Source organism: Lytechinus variegatus, chromosome 16 (assembly GCF_018143015.1).
Source record: "Lytechinus variegatus isolate NC3 chromosome 16, Lvar_3.0, whole genome shotgun sequence".
NCBI classification, from domain to species: Eukaryota; Metazoa; Echinodermata; class Echinoidea; order Temnopleuroida; family Toxopneustidae; genus Lytechinus; species Lytechinus variegatus.
Genome location: NC_054755.1, coordinates 6569596 through 6587823, shown reverse-complemented (window position 1 = coordinate 6587823; position 18228 = coordinate 6569596). Strand labels below are relative to the sequence as shown.

Here is an 18228-nt window from a genome sequence, read left to right as displayed (position 1 = left end):
TTGACAGTTGTTGTAAAGTCTGCTTTTGTTTCATATTGGCGCAAGCCAGTTATACATGTATATCAAGGTCGATGTTCGCTCAAGCATGAACAAACGATTTTTTTGTGTGTCATCTGAAAATGGAGATTTAAGAGCATCTACAAATATTTCAAAATAGGCCGACTATAGTGGCACAGATTTTCTTGAATGTAACTTTTCGCCCAATAAAAAGTTGAGTGAAAATATAAAATATTACAAGATGAAATAGGCGAAACATATAACTATTTTGATAATCTTGGCGTTAAAAAAATCCTTTGAAACGATATAGATGGAGCCATAAAGTCTGTGGATTATCGCCATCTGGAATATTGCACAAAAGTCTTAATGGTGATATAAACGATGAGCTACCAATTACTCAATTTCTTGTACAATAAAAAAAAATACGAGTCATTCCGAACAGAAAATTCCAATCATTCCAGTCTTTTGTTTACACTTTTTTGTGGTTTAAAGAAATAACACATTTACGGTTGTACTGTGATATGAAACACAAATTAACGAAATATGTTAAATCATCTAAAAGTAAACAAACCTAGGTATAGAGCCTTCAAGAATGTATATTGATATATTTTTCGTGCTTCTTATGAACACCCACTATCAGAACCATCAACATGATCAAAATAGGACATCAATGTTATTTTTGTCTTGGATTGTTATCGTTTTACCAGTACCCATGATAAATTACATTCTGATTTAACCATCGTTGATGTTGTTTCCGGTACACCATGTAGAGTGTTATAGAAACAGTGGATAGAAGAAGAAAAGAAATGGAAAAAGAAGTGGAAATTTGAGAGTAGAGTATTCTTTCTTGAATGTACTCCTAAAAAGGACTGTAAACCAGAAGAGATTGATGAGTTGAAACGGCTTGAGTAGTAAAATGGATGAGATGCTGGCTTGAGTCGGCGAGTAGAGTAGACGATAAGTAGAAGCACTAGAGAGACTCGAAGTTCCGGGCAGGTTGACTGTCCGTCTTCAGGAGTGTCAACCTGCCCGAAACGTCGAGTCTCTCTACTGCTTCTATACTCATCATCTCTACTCGCCAACTCAAGCCAGCATCTCCTCATCCATCCTACTACTCAAGCTGTTTTTCAACTCACCAATCTTCTGGTTTACAGTCCTTTTCACGACTACACTCTAGAAAGATTACTCTACTCTCAAATTTCTACTTTCTCGCCTATCCATTTCTTTTCTTCTTCTATCCACTGTTTCTATAACACTCCACATTCAGACATGGTACATGCCACCATGCAAACCTTCAAACAACATGTGATTTAACCATGTTAACTAATGACGATGATGATGGTGACATATTAATTACTACGATGATATAACCATTGTAAGTCATATTTAGATGAACATCCGTTCCAATCATATTCAGATTGCAACGCACTTGACGATGATGATGATGATGGTGATGCCGATGATGATGATTATAGTGATGATGATGATTATGATGATGGCAATAATGATGATGATGATTATAGTGATGATGATGATTATGATGATGATGATGGTGGTGGTGATGATGATTATGATGATGGTAATGATGTTGATGATGACAATGATGAATAAGAAGGCCGTATGTACTCATTCTGTTTGGAGTTATTTCAATTTATAAATTCACACTGACGACTTCTCTCCACCAATATGCCTTAAAAATATCACACTTGTCTATGGCAAAGTTTGAACATTCTCCACTCTTTGCGGAACATTCTAGCCAAGTTCGAAACTAGCAAGGCCACTTAATTTCAACTGACCGACTCTGATTTGTCGAAGTCTTTCATTTCGAAATTGATGATTCCTTAATCTACAGAATCCTCATGAATTTCACGATCAGGATCGGGGGGGGACATTAATTCATACCTCATACTACTTTAATCTTCAAGTAAGAGATGGTGCTCAAAACGAAGAGTTCCGTTTTTATGCTGCTATGTCGGGCACATGTATCTTCTGTGAGGCATATCTCAGTTTGACCGGAGTCGTCCCCATTTATTGTTGACGTAGTACAATGTGCCAAGAAAAAAAACCCCAGCTGGATGATGATTCGACTGAGTGCGTGGTTGCGATACCCAACGATGTAGTGGGTTTTGTTTCAGTTCGTAATTTATTGAATTGAGCATTGCATCTTTCCTTCGAATTCAGCTCCCACTAGTCTCCTAATTCGACACGTGACATCAATGATGGGCAGTAGCATCAATATATGGGCAGTGATGCTAGCGGAGGGGGGGGGGGGTCGCCCCTTAATTTTTATTTTTATTTGTACAGCAATCGGGGGACCCCCTCCATCCATCCCCGTCGTTACAAGAAATCTTCACACATGCAAGCCTAACTTGTAATTATTTGTAATATTGTCTTTGCAAACTCGATATGAAAAGAAAAAACGGATCACCGCCCCTGCCCCCGCCCCACCCTCAATTTTCTGGCTTCCAAGGCACCAAATACGGGGCGTGTGATAACAAGGCAGTGATGAGCAAACCGAAGAAGACGCCCCCAAACGTCAAGAGCCATATAGTCCCCGAATCGTTTCTCTTCCGGCGGAATGTCCGCAGTAGATCCGTCTGTAAAGAAAGAGAGTGAGAGAAAAGACAAAGAATTGATTGATTTGATTTTTATCATTTTCTTATGCATTCGTGTCACTCATATAATACATTTTGTCTAAACATAAACATAATGTGGAGTAAAATATTCGAAAAAAAATATCTAACTTCTAAGTATGACATTTGCAGGAGAGGAATTATCATCTCAAGTAGATCATAGAAGAATGCATTTTTGCCTTCCCCCTATATTTCCACCTGTCTGCAACCATATGAGGAGACTGAAAGAGGCGGGGAAAATGCATGATGCTGTTTTTAATATCAAATAAACAGATAACGAAATGTGAAATACATTTCAACACCTTGCTTGAAAGGACCCCGGTCATGATGCCTGCTTTATGCTCTAGCCACATCAGCGGAACCGACTCCAGTCCGATCAAAGCTTTTCCGTTATTACCAATGACGTACCATCGGTCGGTTTGGAGTCGGTTTCGGTTACAGTCATACCAACGAAACCGACTCCAGACCGAAGCTATTACGGTATTACCAATGACATACCATCGGTTGGTTTGGAGTCTGTTTCGTGGGTGTGACTGCCTTTTAACATAATTTTTGCATATATGACGTTCAATGGAGTCAAAGCATTATGTTTTTACTGATATCACATTTTTTTCATCAGATAAAAACCACTAATAGGCATCCCATTAATATCTGAGACGACTTATATATTGTTCTAGATTATTCTTTGATCATACAGTGAGATACAATATAAAATGAATGTTTATTACTCCAATTGTAATATAAGATTGCATCTCCAATTCCAATCAGCCTCCCGAATGTGAATACATTATCAGTGGTCGATCGGGTATATTTTGCTGTCAATTGCTGAGTAGCATAATGATTCGCGTATAACAATTTCATCAACGAATTAAATGAAATCATAATAATAGATAACACGAATGGAATAATGAACATGAGGAGGAAGGAAGTAATCAATTATTGCTTCGGGGAAGAGTTATTTCATGAAAGGACTTTGTCAGACTTTTTATCTAAAAAGTCCTGTTTTATCCGACAGTTACCATAGTAGCAGTGTTCCTCAGTCAATCAAAATCAAGGAAAGTTGTCAGATCTGACAACTTGTCGGACGAAAACGTTGATGAAACGCTTTCTCGTTGCGAGCAAGCCAATGAAAATGTTAAGGAATATTTTAAAACCAAGGTGCCATGATAAGGCAATGTAGATTATGATATTCTGATTATACACTTTTGGGAAGAAACTTAACACAAAATCATTTCACGCTCTACAACAAATAGTTAATTGACTAGACCAGTAAACAAAATGTTAGCGAAAATTGTCTAGTAATATTTTTCATACATTAATTTGCTGGTAAAATTTGACGAGAACAGAGTCATTCCTGACTTGAAAATAAAAAGAAATGTGACTAGACATATCAGTGCACCCGACTCCCCACTCATCGAGTCATTTTGACTACTTAAATCTGTTGGCTCACGAGCCGAGGTAGACACCAAAATGAATGATAAAATTTTAAAGAAAGGAAAAAGTTTTACCCACTTGCCAATGTCTCATATTTGTTTGAAAAATAAATGAAGAAAACAAAAATGCGAAACATAAGGGGGAGAGTCATAGATCGATAATTGGAAGGAGATCAATACTTGGTATACATCACGTATATTGCCACTTTGTGATTTTGTTTTCGTTAGGAATCTGCGGTCTGATTTAGGTTTGATATATCCCCTTTTAGATATTCACAGATATGAAAGCTTTCAGACTTATTTTGTATTCAATCAGATATGATTCAATCCGATGACAACGCCCCCTATTTTAGAATTTGACAATTGATCCAGACATGAAGTGGAACGAGGAGTAAGCGTGAGGAAGTGAGTTGGATATTAAAAATGCCTCAGATAACAGCCTTCCACCAAAGTTTCAGTTTGAATAAAACCATTAATCAGATTCGATGGCAATATCGGTTAATTTACGCAATACTTTAAATTTGGATGCATGATCATCATTAATAAGATCGTGATTATCAATGGTATTGTTTAACTTCAGGTGAGCAGCCAATTAAAAAAATTCTCAAACCAAGATGAAACATGTGTACAAGTGCATGTATTAGAACTAATAAACCCTAAAAACAACCATTATTGAGAATGAAAAGCTAAAACTACAAGGCAAACCCCGATTTTGTAAATAGGCATCTTATAGACGCCTAAATAGTACATATATGTGTATGGGATGAAATTAAGATGGTGTTTCCGGTCACTTTATATTTCAATTTTTGAAGCACTAAATAATTATTTTCGAACGCAATTTTTTCTGGGCTTCATTTTTGTAACATATCACAGACACAGGTGACAAGTGTGACCTTCTAGCTCAGACTTTTTAAAAGTCAAACCAATGTTAACCAATCACTTTAATATCATAGTCGTTTATCTTGTTGCCATTATCGTTGTTGTGACCATCATTTCTTTACATCATTTTCATCATCTCACCTATGATTATGATTATCATCAACCTTATCGGTGACACGACATTTGCTCCTGTGACAATTGCTACTGGCTTCATTTTCGTCTATGATGCATAGGGTTAGGGATTCAATAGCGTTTATATTAGGTTTAGGATAGGGTATAGATTTAAACCCAGGGTTGAAGTTGGTCATTCGATTACAAAGGCCCGTATTCTGAAGTCAGGTTTAACTTAGACCATAGTCTAACTCTTTACTAAAATTATGGGAAGCCAAAAGTGTCAAGATTTGTATTAAGTTGTGTGTTTCTTATGTTCACCGTGTTCTTTCCTGATTCATCGATGGTGAAGACAATCATCTATTTATACTTCCTACATAATTATGAATAATTTTGAGAGCCAAATGAGCTGAAATATGATATCTCTATTGTTGTCGATTAATTGGCCATCCATACTTAAACCACAACTTTAAACCTGAGTTTAAGTTAAACCCGACTTCAGAATACAGGCCAAAGTGTGTGGAATTGAGAGCGGAGCAATTGTCGCCGGAGCATATTTCATGGAACCCTATTATCACCATGGGGGAGGGGGGGGGGTGCCCCGTTCAGCAGCCAATGAGCGAGGCAGGGTCGTTCCCTCCCCTCCTTATAGAGATGGACAAAAAAATCCCCCAAAATCGTCGTGCATGATATTCCCGATAGTGACCATTGCTATGTGATAAGTAAATAATATGTTACAGATATCTACAGTTTTAGGATCGAACGTACATTACCATAAAGTCTCATCTCCCTCAAAATGATAATGATAATAATAATAATAATGATTATTTTTAAAACAAAACAGGACAATAGAACGAGATGTGCATATCATCACATCCCAAAATCTAAAATAATATGTATAATAATAATACCCATGAACGTTTGTAATAGTTCTGCATTGTAAAACAATCTGCATATAAAAGAATTGATTGCGGTTATAATCGTTCCATGCCCATACTATAATGAAGCAACGACACGTGAAAAAATGAATTCAGGCAATTTTGTTTCATTCTACCTCATCAGTTCGTGTATCACTTTTATGGAACTTGTTTCTTTACAAGAGCAAATACAACACATTCACAATTCTGCTGCTTCGCACGATATTTTTTTTCACGAAAGCTGTATAGATTTGCACAATGACTGCTGCAGGATGATAATGGGAAGTACATTGGCATATTATAAGCCGTTATGGAAAACTTGAAGTTATTAAAAAAGCGATTTTTATCACGAAAATTATCAAGGCCGAATTCTTTCACTGAACATTTCCCATTATTTTCGTTGCTTTTCACCATTCTCTATAATACATTCTTACCAATCCATGCATCTGCTAATTCGGAAATGAATGTCTTAAAATGTCGCAGTCACAAAGCTCTTACTACCGAACATGTTAAATGGCACCGCAATCGACCATGTGATGATATTTTTTTTTTGAAATGCATTTCTCTCAGTCTGTCAGTTACCTGGGTAACAATTGAGTTAACTCCAAACAAAACATTGTTCATTCGTCATTGCGTCTAGATGGTGATGCATTCGTTTGAGAAATGTCAAACTGGAAGCGATTACTTGACAAGTTAGGCGTGAGGAGATTAATTATCGTTTGTCAATAATTACAGAATATAACTGTTCTCGCCATTTGTCACGTTCATACTCAGTCGCGTCCCTACCTGCAAAATATTTTTTATGCTTTCTTGAAAGATGTTGTTGATAAGTAGCATGATGGAAGAAAAATTATAGTATTCACTATCTGCCCTGTTTAAATTGACCTTATGCCCCTAGTCTGCTGTGCATGCAAACTCTTCACTCGAGTCTAGGGTCTGAATGTGCAGCCTATACTCGATCATGCCTTGTGTAAGCCCTCTCTCGCTGAGACAGCAAGTTTTGTATGTGCTAGTCTTTGCGCGGAGACACACTTGTTGATCAAAGTTTCAATCAGGGTCTGTGCCTGCAGACTAACATGCCCCCCCCCGGTGTACTTTTGGGGATTGGAGTTACAGCCCATTTAAAGAAAATCTACAGAAATGTACGATTTGTTAGAACGTTCTATCGAAATTTTCAATACTTTAATTTCAATCTGGTACTTTGCCAGATTTCACTTTTAATACTCCCCAAACCTATTACATAATAAAAAATTTATTTGAAAATATTGACCTTTTTTGCTCTCTCACTTTGATTACTCAAAATCTTTACGCTATGCGAGGAAAAAAGAGAAGAAGGAGAAGAAGATTAAAATAGGAAGAAGACGGAGAAGAAGAAGAAAAGGAGGAGGAGAAGAAGAAGATTAAAAGAAGAAGGAGAAGGAGGAGAAGAGGCCTATGATGACAACGAAATGAAAAATATGTGAAACTGCAAACATGTCATATTCTTTGAAAGATTATCGAATCATTATCATCTTATTAAGGCGCGAAAGCTCAGTCGGTAGAGCGGGGGATTCGTATTCCGGTGACCCGGGTTCGATTCCCATTTGGTGCGCTAGTGCCCTTTGGTAAGGCATTAATCCTCAGTACCAGGTCCTTCGGAGAGGACCTTAAGCCGTTGGTCCTCTGGTTGCTTTCTTACAAGCATTCATGCTTTCTTAGCAATCAGGTAAAAAATCACCACCAACCAACCAACCAATGTAAACATAATCGAGCAGCTAATGCACGGTCACACCCAATGAAACCAAATCCTTATACCGACCGATGGCATGTCATTGGTAATAACGTAATAGCTTTGATCGGTCTGGAGTCGGTTTCGTTGCTGTGACTGTAACCGACTCCAAACCGACCGATGGCATGTCATTGGTAATAACGTAATAGCTTTGATCGGTCTGGAGTCGGTTTCGTTGGTGTGACTGTAACCGACTCCAAACCGACCGATGGCATGTCATTGGTAATAACGTAATAGCTTTGATCGGTCTGGAGTCGGTTTCGTTGGTGTGACTGTAACCGACACCGACTCCAAACCGACCGATTGCATGTCATTGGTAATAACGTAATAGCTTTGATCGGTCTGGAGTCGGTTTCGTTGGTGTGACTGTAACCGACACCGACTCCAAACCGACCGATTGCATGTCATTGGTAATAACGTAATAGCTTTGATTGGACTGGAGTCGGTTTCGTCGATGTAACTGAATTATTACAGATGAAGATATACTGCATGATGATAATACACCTTTCTACCAAACTAAAGGAGGGAAACAAATAAGGAAAGACAATATTATGGAGCCTTGTTATTTAGCGCAAGCTTGCGGAAATTCAAACAGGTGGTTTCCCCATAGAGAGGCGACGAGTGCACGTCAGATTTGAATACACGTTTATTTCATTCTATCTACACTGAGACGGAGAGTGACGCTACGGAAGAGTGTTCCTTGGCCAGGGGCGGGGCGTGGATATTTAATAGGGGTAACATTACAATAAGCTTGATTGATTTGTTGCATGATCATAGTGAAATAATATCTGGCGTATAGGCATATAAATGGCCGGGGGTTGCATTGGGGACTTGATCGACTCCCCAAAGTCCAATTAAAGGCCTGCCAAAAATGAAGAAATAGAAAGAAAAGGGAAAGGAAAAGGGTGAAACATGAAACCCTTGTCTTGATACTGCGTCAAAATCTATAACGAATCCAGAAATTTTATGTTAAAAGGTAAAACCTTTATTTGCTCGCTTCGCTCGTTCGTGACTTATTCGAAGATAGAAAATTACTATATGTTCGGCCCCTTATATTTAATCTTCTAATGTCTGTCAGATATGATACTCATTGTCCTCTAATTACCAACGGTTTTGACATAGCTGACAAAAGTCGATAAATTATTTCAAGGAATAAATTCCTGCCAAGTACAATTTTTCCTAACCTGGGTCGGGTGTGGCAAAATACTATGATTGCAGACATGTGATTTGAACCATGATCTACATTGTATGTCATTTCATGAAATTGAAAACAAAATACACAAACCTTGTGACTAGTAATATGGATATATCTTCTTACATTATACACCAAGAACCTCTTAGTGGTCAGGAGATATCTTTTATATTATAGTCCAAATACTCCAGTAATATATTATATGTCTTAGTTTCATCCCACTTTTCTTGAATTTTCTTGCTTATCTTATTAAAAGATATCACTTTACAAATGAGAAGGTTGTTGTCTTAGCCAGCCCCACCCCCACAGCACCACCCACGCAGTCAAAACGGGAAGTCCATCCGACGTCGGGTTTATTCTTTACGTAGGAAATGAAGGTGTGTATGCCTGACGAAAACAAATAAAGAATGTTGGATTACGAATTTTGAAAGATTTAATGTGACGGTATATGCGATGAGCTTCCCCATATATCATGTAATATAAATTCCATAAATTCATTTTGTGGGTTACGGAGACTGAAAATATATCAAATGAGCCAAAATTAGGGGGGGGGTGCTAGATATGGCATATCGCGTAATATTGATTTATACAAATGTCGCTCACTCGCAAAAATTTCGACATTTTTATTACAAAAATCAAATTTTGTGATAGATTTTGACATATTCAGAAAATAGTTTCACCCTTCTCTTTTTCCCATTCTTTTATAGAAGGGGGAGGGCAAGATGACAGGCATGTAATTCTTTTGTCTTAATACAGCTACACGACTCAGATTTCTCTGTTTTACATTTTTCGTTCTTGCCCTCTTCCCCTCTGTGGCGCCGCCACTGAACATACTTGATAATACCTTGTAACCTTGATATACTGAACTCTATCGCTTGTATTAGAATTAAAGGGGAAAAAACTGATTAGAAGTAGAAAGAGAATTACAACAGGCCGGTAAACATGGTAAAAGTTTAAGCCAGACCAGGGCGGCGATTTTGATTGCAGAGGGGGGGGGGGCTATGATGTGACGTCATTTCTTTGTCAATACTTTGATTTTTTTTGGTTTTGATCATCTTGGAAATGAGAGGAACAGATTCATGGCAGTAGCAAAAAAAAAAGATTCTCATCTTCGACCAACTCCCAGCCCTTCCCCCAAATTGGCGCCTCTCATCGGCCCATCACTATTTTGAATGATCCAACATTATTTTTTTCGTTGATCTTAGAAATTACAAAAGGATTTTGCCTTGCAATGACAACACTAAAAAGGATTTTCTTAATTTACCATCTGTCCACCCCCGGCCCTACCCCTCATTTCCATTTATAATTCACCTTAAACGATTAATGCTTTTTTTAAAATCCCTTAACATCATCCCTTCATAAGGTCGAAACTGATATTCCGCTCTGCCTTTAGAAGAAGAGTTTCTTTCTTTCCAAATAATAATTGGTAATTAGCTTCAATGAGAATCGGTCTCCATGGTTATACTCTTTTAGAGAAATATTGTGACCTCTGTCATATTTATCAAAAAATAATTAGCCCTTTCCAGCCCTATGTCTCTATACCTAAAAGATCTTTATATAGTCTTGTAATAGGCGTGAATACGCGGCTGCAAAAAGCCGCAAATCATGATGTATAAAATCATTGGCCTCTAGCTAATTTCATGATTTTTTTTGCAGTTTGGAAGAAAATAAGTCAAGGTGGAATGGATAATGATATACATGGAATTGTTTTCATGATTTTCCCTCAGAAATCAAACATGGTGACCTTATTAACTCTATATGCACAAAGAGAACGCCTCCCGAGAACACATCGAACAACTCAAAAGGATAAAGGCATTACCCTGACTGAGAGAAATTATTAGTACTTCTTGAACATGTTGAATAGATAGGAGACTAATGAGATGAGGAAAATGTTTTCACGTTACATTGTGAAGATAATGATGATGATAATTATGCTGATGACTATGATAATGATGGTGGTAGTGATGGTAATGATGGTGGTGCTGATGGTGATGGTAATGATGGTGATGATGATGATGATGATGATGATGGTAATGATGATGGTGATGATGAAAATTATGATGATGGTAGTGACGATGATTATGATGATGGTGATGATGATATTGATGATGATGGTGGTGATTATGCTGCTGCTGATGATTATGATGGTGGTAGTGATGGTAATGATGATGATGGTGGTGATGGTAATGATGATGATAATGATGGTGATGGTAATGATGGTGGTGGTGGTGGTGGTGATGGTGATGATGATGATGGTACTAATGGTGATTGTGATGATGATGATGCCCTACGATGATGATGATGAGAATTACGATGATGAAGATGGTGATGAAGCTATATAGAAGATGATGAATATGATTAAATCAAGCGATGACGACGATACCGATGAATTTCAAGGATTTAGAATAAATCAAAATCGGGTGTAAATAGTGACCAGCTGAATTATAAACTCATAATAAATCTTAGGGATAATCTCAAAAGATTTAAATTCAAATCTTTTAGATTTGTATTTAAATCAACAAGGTTTAAATCTAAATCCAATTTTCTGCTGGTCAGTATTCGCAGCCGATCTGTATTTATTTTAGATCCTTGGAATTTAGAGTGTAAGGACAATAAAGGACATTGATATCTATGATAATGGAGATGGAAATTATTATTAGTCCCCACTTAAAAGGGCCGAGGGGTGAGATTTTTTTCAAAAAGGATGATAAATGGTACATGTCGCTCTTTGGCCCCTTTCCACCCTCTGATTGAAGAAATGTGGCCATGTATAATACTGAATTTAACATAATTATGTAAAAAAAAGATAACAGGATCCTCAAATAATTATAACAAAAAGAATAAGAAAACATACCCATCCACCGTGTTGTGCTATCCACCTCACTAGTTTAGTTTGAACGTATCTCGTTAGGGCCACTGTAATACTGTGTACAAAGATGCCATTCCCTTGCTGCATGCATTCAATTGATAACGACGACGACACGACAAAAAACGCGACGACCCTCGCCCATGTGATCCCCGCTTTGAACACCGCATCGCCGACGTCGAAAAGCACCTGTTCGACGATCTGCTCGGAAGAAATGGTGACGTTGAGCTGCTTGGTGATATCCTTATAGAGGGTCGGGTACATCCGTTCGAGCTCGGACCCGACTAGGGTGAGCTCCCGACAGACAGCCGAGACTCGTTGACCACGAGCAGCTACCGAACCTCGGACCCCGTTCTTATTGCTGCCTCCCATATACCCCAACCGCTTGAGCTTTGAGTGGATAAACTCCTTGCAGTAGACGGCGGTCTGGTCCCACACGTCATCCTCTCTTGCAACCCAAGGTAGTCCCAGACCTGTTTGAGATACCAAAAGAGAAAATACAGAACTCTCAGACAGGCGCTTCTTGAGTTTTTTGGCGATGGTCTTCTCGCTGTTGGCGCCTTCTTTGATTTCGCGGTAGCTTTGGGAGTGCTGCCGCCTGAGTGGGGTTCCTTGCCTACGCGATAGGAAACGAAGGATTTCTTGAGCGTTGTCTGCCATAGCAACATTTATTCGAGATAACCGTGATCTAACGAAATTTCGACTATCGTATTAGAACCTTTCACAAACAAAACATGACAAAGTCACTCTCGTTGAAAATAATATACATCAAAGCTTGTGTATATCTCGCACGCTTAACATGCTTAACCATGACAACGTAGGCGTTTCTGCACATGCATTAAACCTCAAAATAGGTGCTTGATTATGTTTTATTAGCGACAATTCTGCACGATGATCAATGATGTCTCACATTCCAAAGTCAAATCGAAACTAAATCGAAATATGATTAAGTTATGGACAGTCTCGCGTTAGGTGTGAAGCACAAACGAAATCTCTTCCCTCTGCGTTGCTTCCGCGTTGAGGTGAATATTCGCTGGGTGGCAGAACATATATATGTTTCGAAGGAAACGATCCTATTTTGAAAGGGAATTCTATCAGCAATTGATTTGAATTGGGCTGAAGTAGGCAAAATGAAGAGTGGCACAAAGAGTGATCAAATTATACCGACGAGGTTGCCTCTCTGAATAGATCCACCTTGCACGCATGAAAACTCTTGAATGTATCGACTTCAACCAACTGAAAAAAAACACCGACCGGACTTGGAGCGATGTTCGGGTGAAGTCAGTCGCTTTTATTTTTTACAAGAATGCCCTCGCGATATAATCTGAAATGCAAATTTAGTATAGGTTTCTGGAATCTTTGATAAGCCTGGAATTAATAAGCGAACATATTCACCTATCGAGTGCCGCAATTCAGCCTCTTCAGAAATGTTGCCATTCCGATATTGACAATACTCATTAGTTCACGCTTGTATGGAACTACTCCGCCCACTTCCGTAGTCTCAGCCATCCTAACACGTTTTGCAAAAAGTTACAAATCCACTTCAGATCTTTTACCATCCCAGCCTATGGATATTTACGACAGTGAAATGAAACTATGGAAAGCCAATATTATTGATTATAAGCGAGAAACTATTCATCTTTATAAAATAAATTTGTCAATTATTGTGAAGCTTTATATGGATTTTGGAAGGTAAATTATACAAGTGGATGCGGACAAATCATGACGTAGACTACTCGAATCCAGGTGCGTTTACATGAAGTCTTTGATGGCAACAGTCTGATTGATCTGTAATGTGAACCGTGTTTCTGATCATGATCTTAATAGGTGACATTTTAGAACGTGTTGCCAAAGAAAGGACGTGTGAAGACATTTGCCAATATTGGACAGGCAACAATGAATATTTCGACTCTCAACTACTTAATGAATTTCTGTGCGGTATTTTGAAAATACGACTACAGTTATTACTATACACACTATATATATCTCGCTTTTGAATCAAACCAGAAGCACTATGTACAAAAATTGGCTGACGGAATCTGTTGTAAATCATCGGGATACTGTTTGACTATCAAAGGAACCATCCTTATAATAATAACCGAGTCGCAAATTCAATTTCCGACCATTAAACTATATGGGTTTATGTATAGTCTTGATTGTACACAATAAAAACGCTGTTTAAAATTTTCATACAACGCTGTTTACTATATGAACCTTACATTAATTGTATAAACAGTTTAAACAAGACTGTTTAAATCTTCAACAACAATGTTTAATTTTCAATATCTAATCTTCATTAAATTAAACATGTTTGTTTAAACTGTTTAACAACTACTGTACGGTTATTATAGAAAACAGCGTTGTATAAAATCTCAAACACCGTTTTTACTGTGTATATGAGAAGAAATGACATTTGAATTTGCTTCGATATGATAATGATGATGAATATGATAAACAACAACAATAATAATAGCAATAACAACAATAATAATGATAATAAAAATAATAGTATATAATGATAATGATGAATAATGATGATGATGATGATAATAATAATGATAATGACAGTTCACTTTCAGAAACAAAATAGCTGTTGATTAAAAGGAAATTGCTTGACAAACGTATTGAGATTTTTTTCTGAACCAACACCAACCCAATATTTGGTTACCATAATTCAGATAGAGTTCTTCTACATGGTGGATATTAGTCGAAATGTGTATGGCTCGGGGTATGTCTCTCTGCATTAGACATGGTCAATGGGGCTATAAATGACCACTGGATCAAAATACTTCAGACGTTGTGGACAAAAAAGTATTAGACCTTATGGAGTGAGACTAATAGACGAAACGGCGAATCGGCAATTTACCGAGGGATTTATCCGATCCATGGATTAACAGCGTCTGTATAATTGAGGTCAATGCACTCTAATATTGATTCCAGAGTGTTGACGTTTAAGATATGTTTTGTCTGTGATACGGTCACAACAGCGAACCTGAATCCAAACCGATCAAAGTTATTGCGATAGCAGGTTTAACTAAACTCAGGTTTAAAGCTGTGGTTTAAGTATGGAAAGCCAAAAGCATAAAAAAAATATGAAGTTGTATGTTTCTTTTGTGCTCTTTCCTGATTCATCGATGGTGAAGACAATCATCTATTTATACTTCCTAGACAATTATGAATGACTTGAGAGCCAAATGAGCTGAAGTATGATATCTCTACTGTTAGTGATTTATGTAACAATTGGCTATCCATACTTAAACCACAACTTTAAACCTGAGTTTAAGCTAAACCTGCTATCAGAAAACGGGCCTATTACGTTATTGCGATTGACATATCCTCAGTCGGTTTGGAGTCGGTTTCGTTGGTGTGACTGACGGTTGACACATAATTACTCTCTTGGTGGTAAAAATTTTACCCAATAATATTTTTACAGTATTAGCAAAGACAAGCACACTTGATTTTCAAGAAAATACGAATGTATGATATCTAGAACGCATTTTGAAAAAATATGCATTTTAGATTGACGTTATTGGCTTTTCATAGTTGCGGTCGATCGGATCAATCACAACTCTTTGTAAGACGGGAGCCTGGGATATTACGTTGGTGTAACTGTAACATATCTTACCTCCCATCTTCCATTCGATATTCTTTGTGACGTAATGGATCTCATCTGAGTAATGGTTCTTGAGTTGGTTTACTCGGGTCAGCAGAGACTTCGCCTGAAGATCACGGATTCGAATCTCTTCCTCGATCTTAGCAGCCACCTGGAAGAGTTTCAGATAGAAGAATAATGGGTGTCTTTCCAAACCCCAATTCCGCCAATCATACAAATATATTATTCACAAACTATTCAATTTTTGAAAAAATGTAATTCTTTGTCCCTTTAAGCGGCGAGTTGAAATGAAAATGGAAAGAGACCCATGCCCTTATTCCACGTTTATTTTCCTGAAGTAACATTCAACTTAACTTGATGAAGCTGTGTGCTAAATTATATTGAGTGTATTTAACGGAGAATGAAACCAATGAAACAAGATAGCTTGTGTGAAAACAGAAAAATCAAAGAAACAGATCAACAGAAGTTTGAGAAAAATCGGACAAATAATGAGAAAGTTATGAGCATTTGAATATTGTGATCACTAATGCTATGGAGATAGCAAATTGGCAATGCGACAAAGATGTGTGATGTCACTTGTGAACAACTCTCCCCATTACTTTAGTATATATTTCACTTGAATTGCTGATTTTATCACATCTATCCATAGATCATGTGTTCATTCTACATGAGGGCATGTAATACATATTTTTTAGAATACATCATGGATAGAAAGTTTGTATCATCATAAGAAAAAGCAAAAAGAGACATTTTGAGGGTATTTTATAGTCCACCAAAGGGAAAGTTGTTCATCAGTGACATCACACTTCCTTGTCGCATTGCCAATGGGAGGATCTCCATAGCATTAGTGATTGCAATATTCAAATGCTCATAACTTTCTCATTATTTGTCCGATTTTTCTCAAACTTTCTTTATTCTTATTCTTTGATTTTTCTGTTTCTACACAAGCCTATTTGTTCCAAAGGTTTCATTCCCCTTTAACGGAAATCGCGATTCACGGCGTACCGATAAAAATCATAGCAATGCAAATTTATGATTTTCAGTAATATTCCATAATGATCAGTGAATTAATTTAGTAAGCTTGTGTTATTATTGTGGATAAAATTTATCTGACGCATTATCTTGCGCCAACATGATTAAAAAGACGCGAGATCTGACACTCATGACGCATGCGCGTCGCAACTTACCTTGACGTAGGCGGGCTGTCTCCTGAACGAGGCCCGTTTAAGGAGTGAGATGTAGCTCGGGTTAGCCTGCTCGCCCACCGGTGTCATGATATGGCCCATCGTGTGTGGAACCTGAGATGCTGGGATGGACGAGTGTCTACACGACCATTCGATGAGGAACTTCGAGTTTCAGGTTATTCAGAATCCCCAACTTTCAGCAATTGTTATAAAGGTGAAAACTATGAAAAAGTTATAGGCCTACGTCTCGACGACACTTACCTGCTCCAGAGTCATTTTCCTTATGCATGTAGGTCTAAAGGGGAAGCGACAGGTAATTTTTAATGGCGGCAATTTAAGACCTAAACGCGATGTCATTTTGTTTCAATTGATTAATAAGGGTCATAAAGAGCAAACGACTATACGACATCCTTTTTGTTACTGAGCTTCCTTTCTATCTTACAATTTCTTTCTATCAGTCCCCCCCCCCCTCTGTTCTTGACCACCCCATCCGAATATCGCGCCCCTGGAGCTGAGGAAATGCGTGAAGTTGTTGGTTATATACCCCCATAAACGCGGACAGGAAAGTAACCATTGAAACAATAAAACCTTTACGCGATGAGGCATCATGTGGTATCTCACAACATACTTATCTGTTTTAGGCCATCCATAAAACAATTCATTCTAAAAAACAATATTTCATTTTGGTTTTATTTCGAAAATCTCGTGACGTTATAGAACTCTGATAAAGGGCATGATTACATAACTAGGATGAACACCCAATACCTTTCCAAGAAAAGGCGCTATAAAATGTAATCATTAATTATATACATGTATTATTATTTTTATTACATACCTACAATGGATACGAAATATAGATAACAAGAATTAATATGTTCATTTCCCTCAAGAAAGAAAAGGTTACCTTGATCTTGTTGTGATGTCAACCGCATTGGGAGTTCAATTCCTTAGGTCTATTATCGTCTAAAATCACTTTGAAAACCAAAGGTTCTTTCAAATCGCAAAGAAAATCCACCAAACACAAGACTCGATCACTCATTCACCTTCGGCTCTAAAAGTTTCCCTATGTTGTTTTAAATCATTGTCTCAAAAAGATCATACCGAACCACAAATTAGTATTATACCTCTATATGAGTCATACCTAACTACGTATTGTGCAGTTATGAGTATAATATTGTGCGAAACGTATCGGTAAGAAAGGTTGAAACTTACAGTTATTATGAGTGTAAATACTTATTGAATGGGTTTCTTTTCACTGCTTTTAGACGCTTTTCTTTTAACAATTGTCGGCGAACCTTGACTCTTAGACAGAGTTCTGTCTTTCATAGAAAATAACAAAAATCGATCAACGGGTATACCGCAAGACAAGGTCTAGTTTGCAGGTATTGTTTAGAGTGAATACCTCCTGCGAAGCTACATGCCACTGAGGTATAAATGGGGTGGGGTGAGGGCGCATGGGGCACTGGACCCCCCCTCCATATATGAGCCAGAGCAAAAAGAAAGAAAGAAAAAAAAAGGTCAGGAAATGAAAAGCTCTGAATATCTATCATTATTTTAGAAGTGACAATATTTTCGCTCGCTCGCTTTTCCCGGTCCACATTGCTGTGCCTCGAATATCTAAATCTGTGGTTCATC

At 37.7% G+C, this 18228-nt stretch overlaps 1 protein-coding gene across 1 annotated transcript; it reads right to left on the bottom strand.

Annotated features, from left to right (window-relative positions):
- Window positions 1-1603: 1603 nt before the first annotated feature.
- On the bottom strand, window positions 1604-17326 carry LOC121430313 (bcl-2-related ovarian killer protein homolog B-like). The gene is made up of 4 exons (XM_041627593.1): window positions 16597-17326; window positions 15422-15560; window positions 11785-12269; window positions 1604-2594 (listed from the first exon to the last, which is right to left on the bottom strand). Exons 1-4 carry the CDS (start codon window positions 16693-16695, stop codon window positions 2448-2450), a joined length of 870 nt encoding a protein of 289 aa, XP_041483527.1. The 5' UTR covers window positions 16696-17326; the 3' UTR covers window positions 1604-2447.
- Between the last annotated feature and the right edge of the window lie 902 nt (window positions 17327-18228).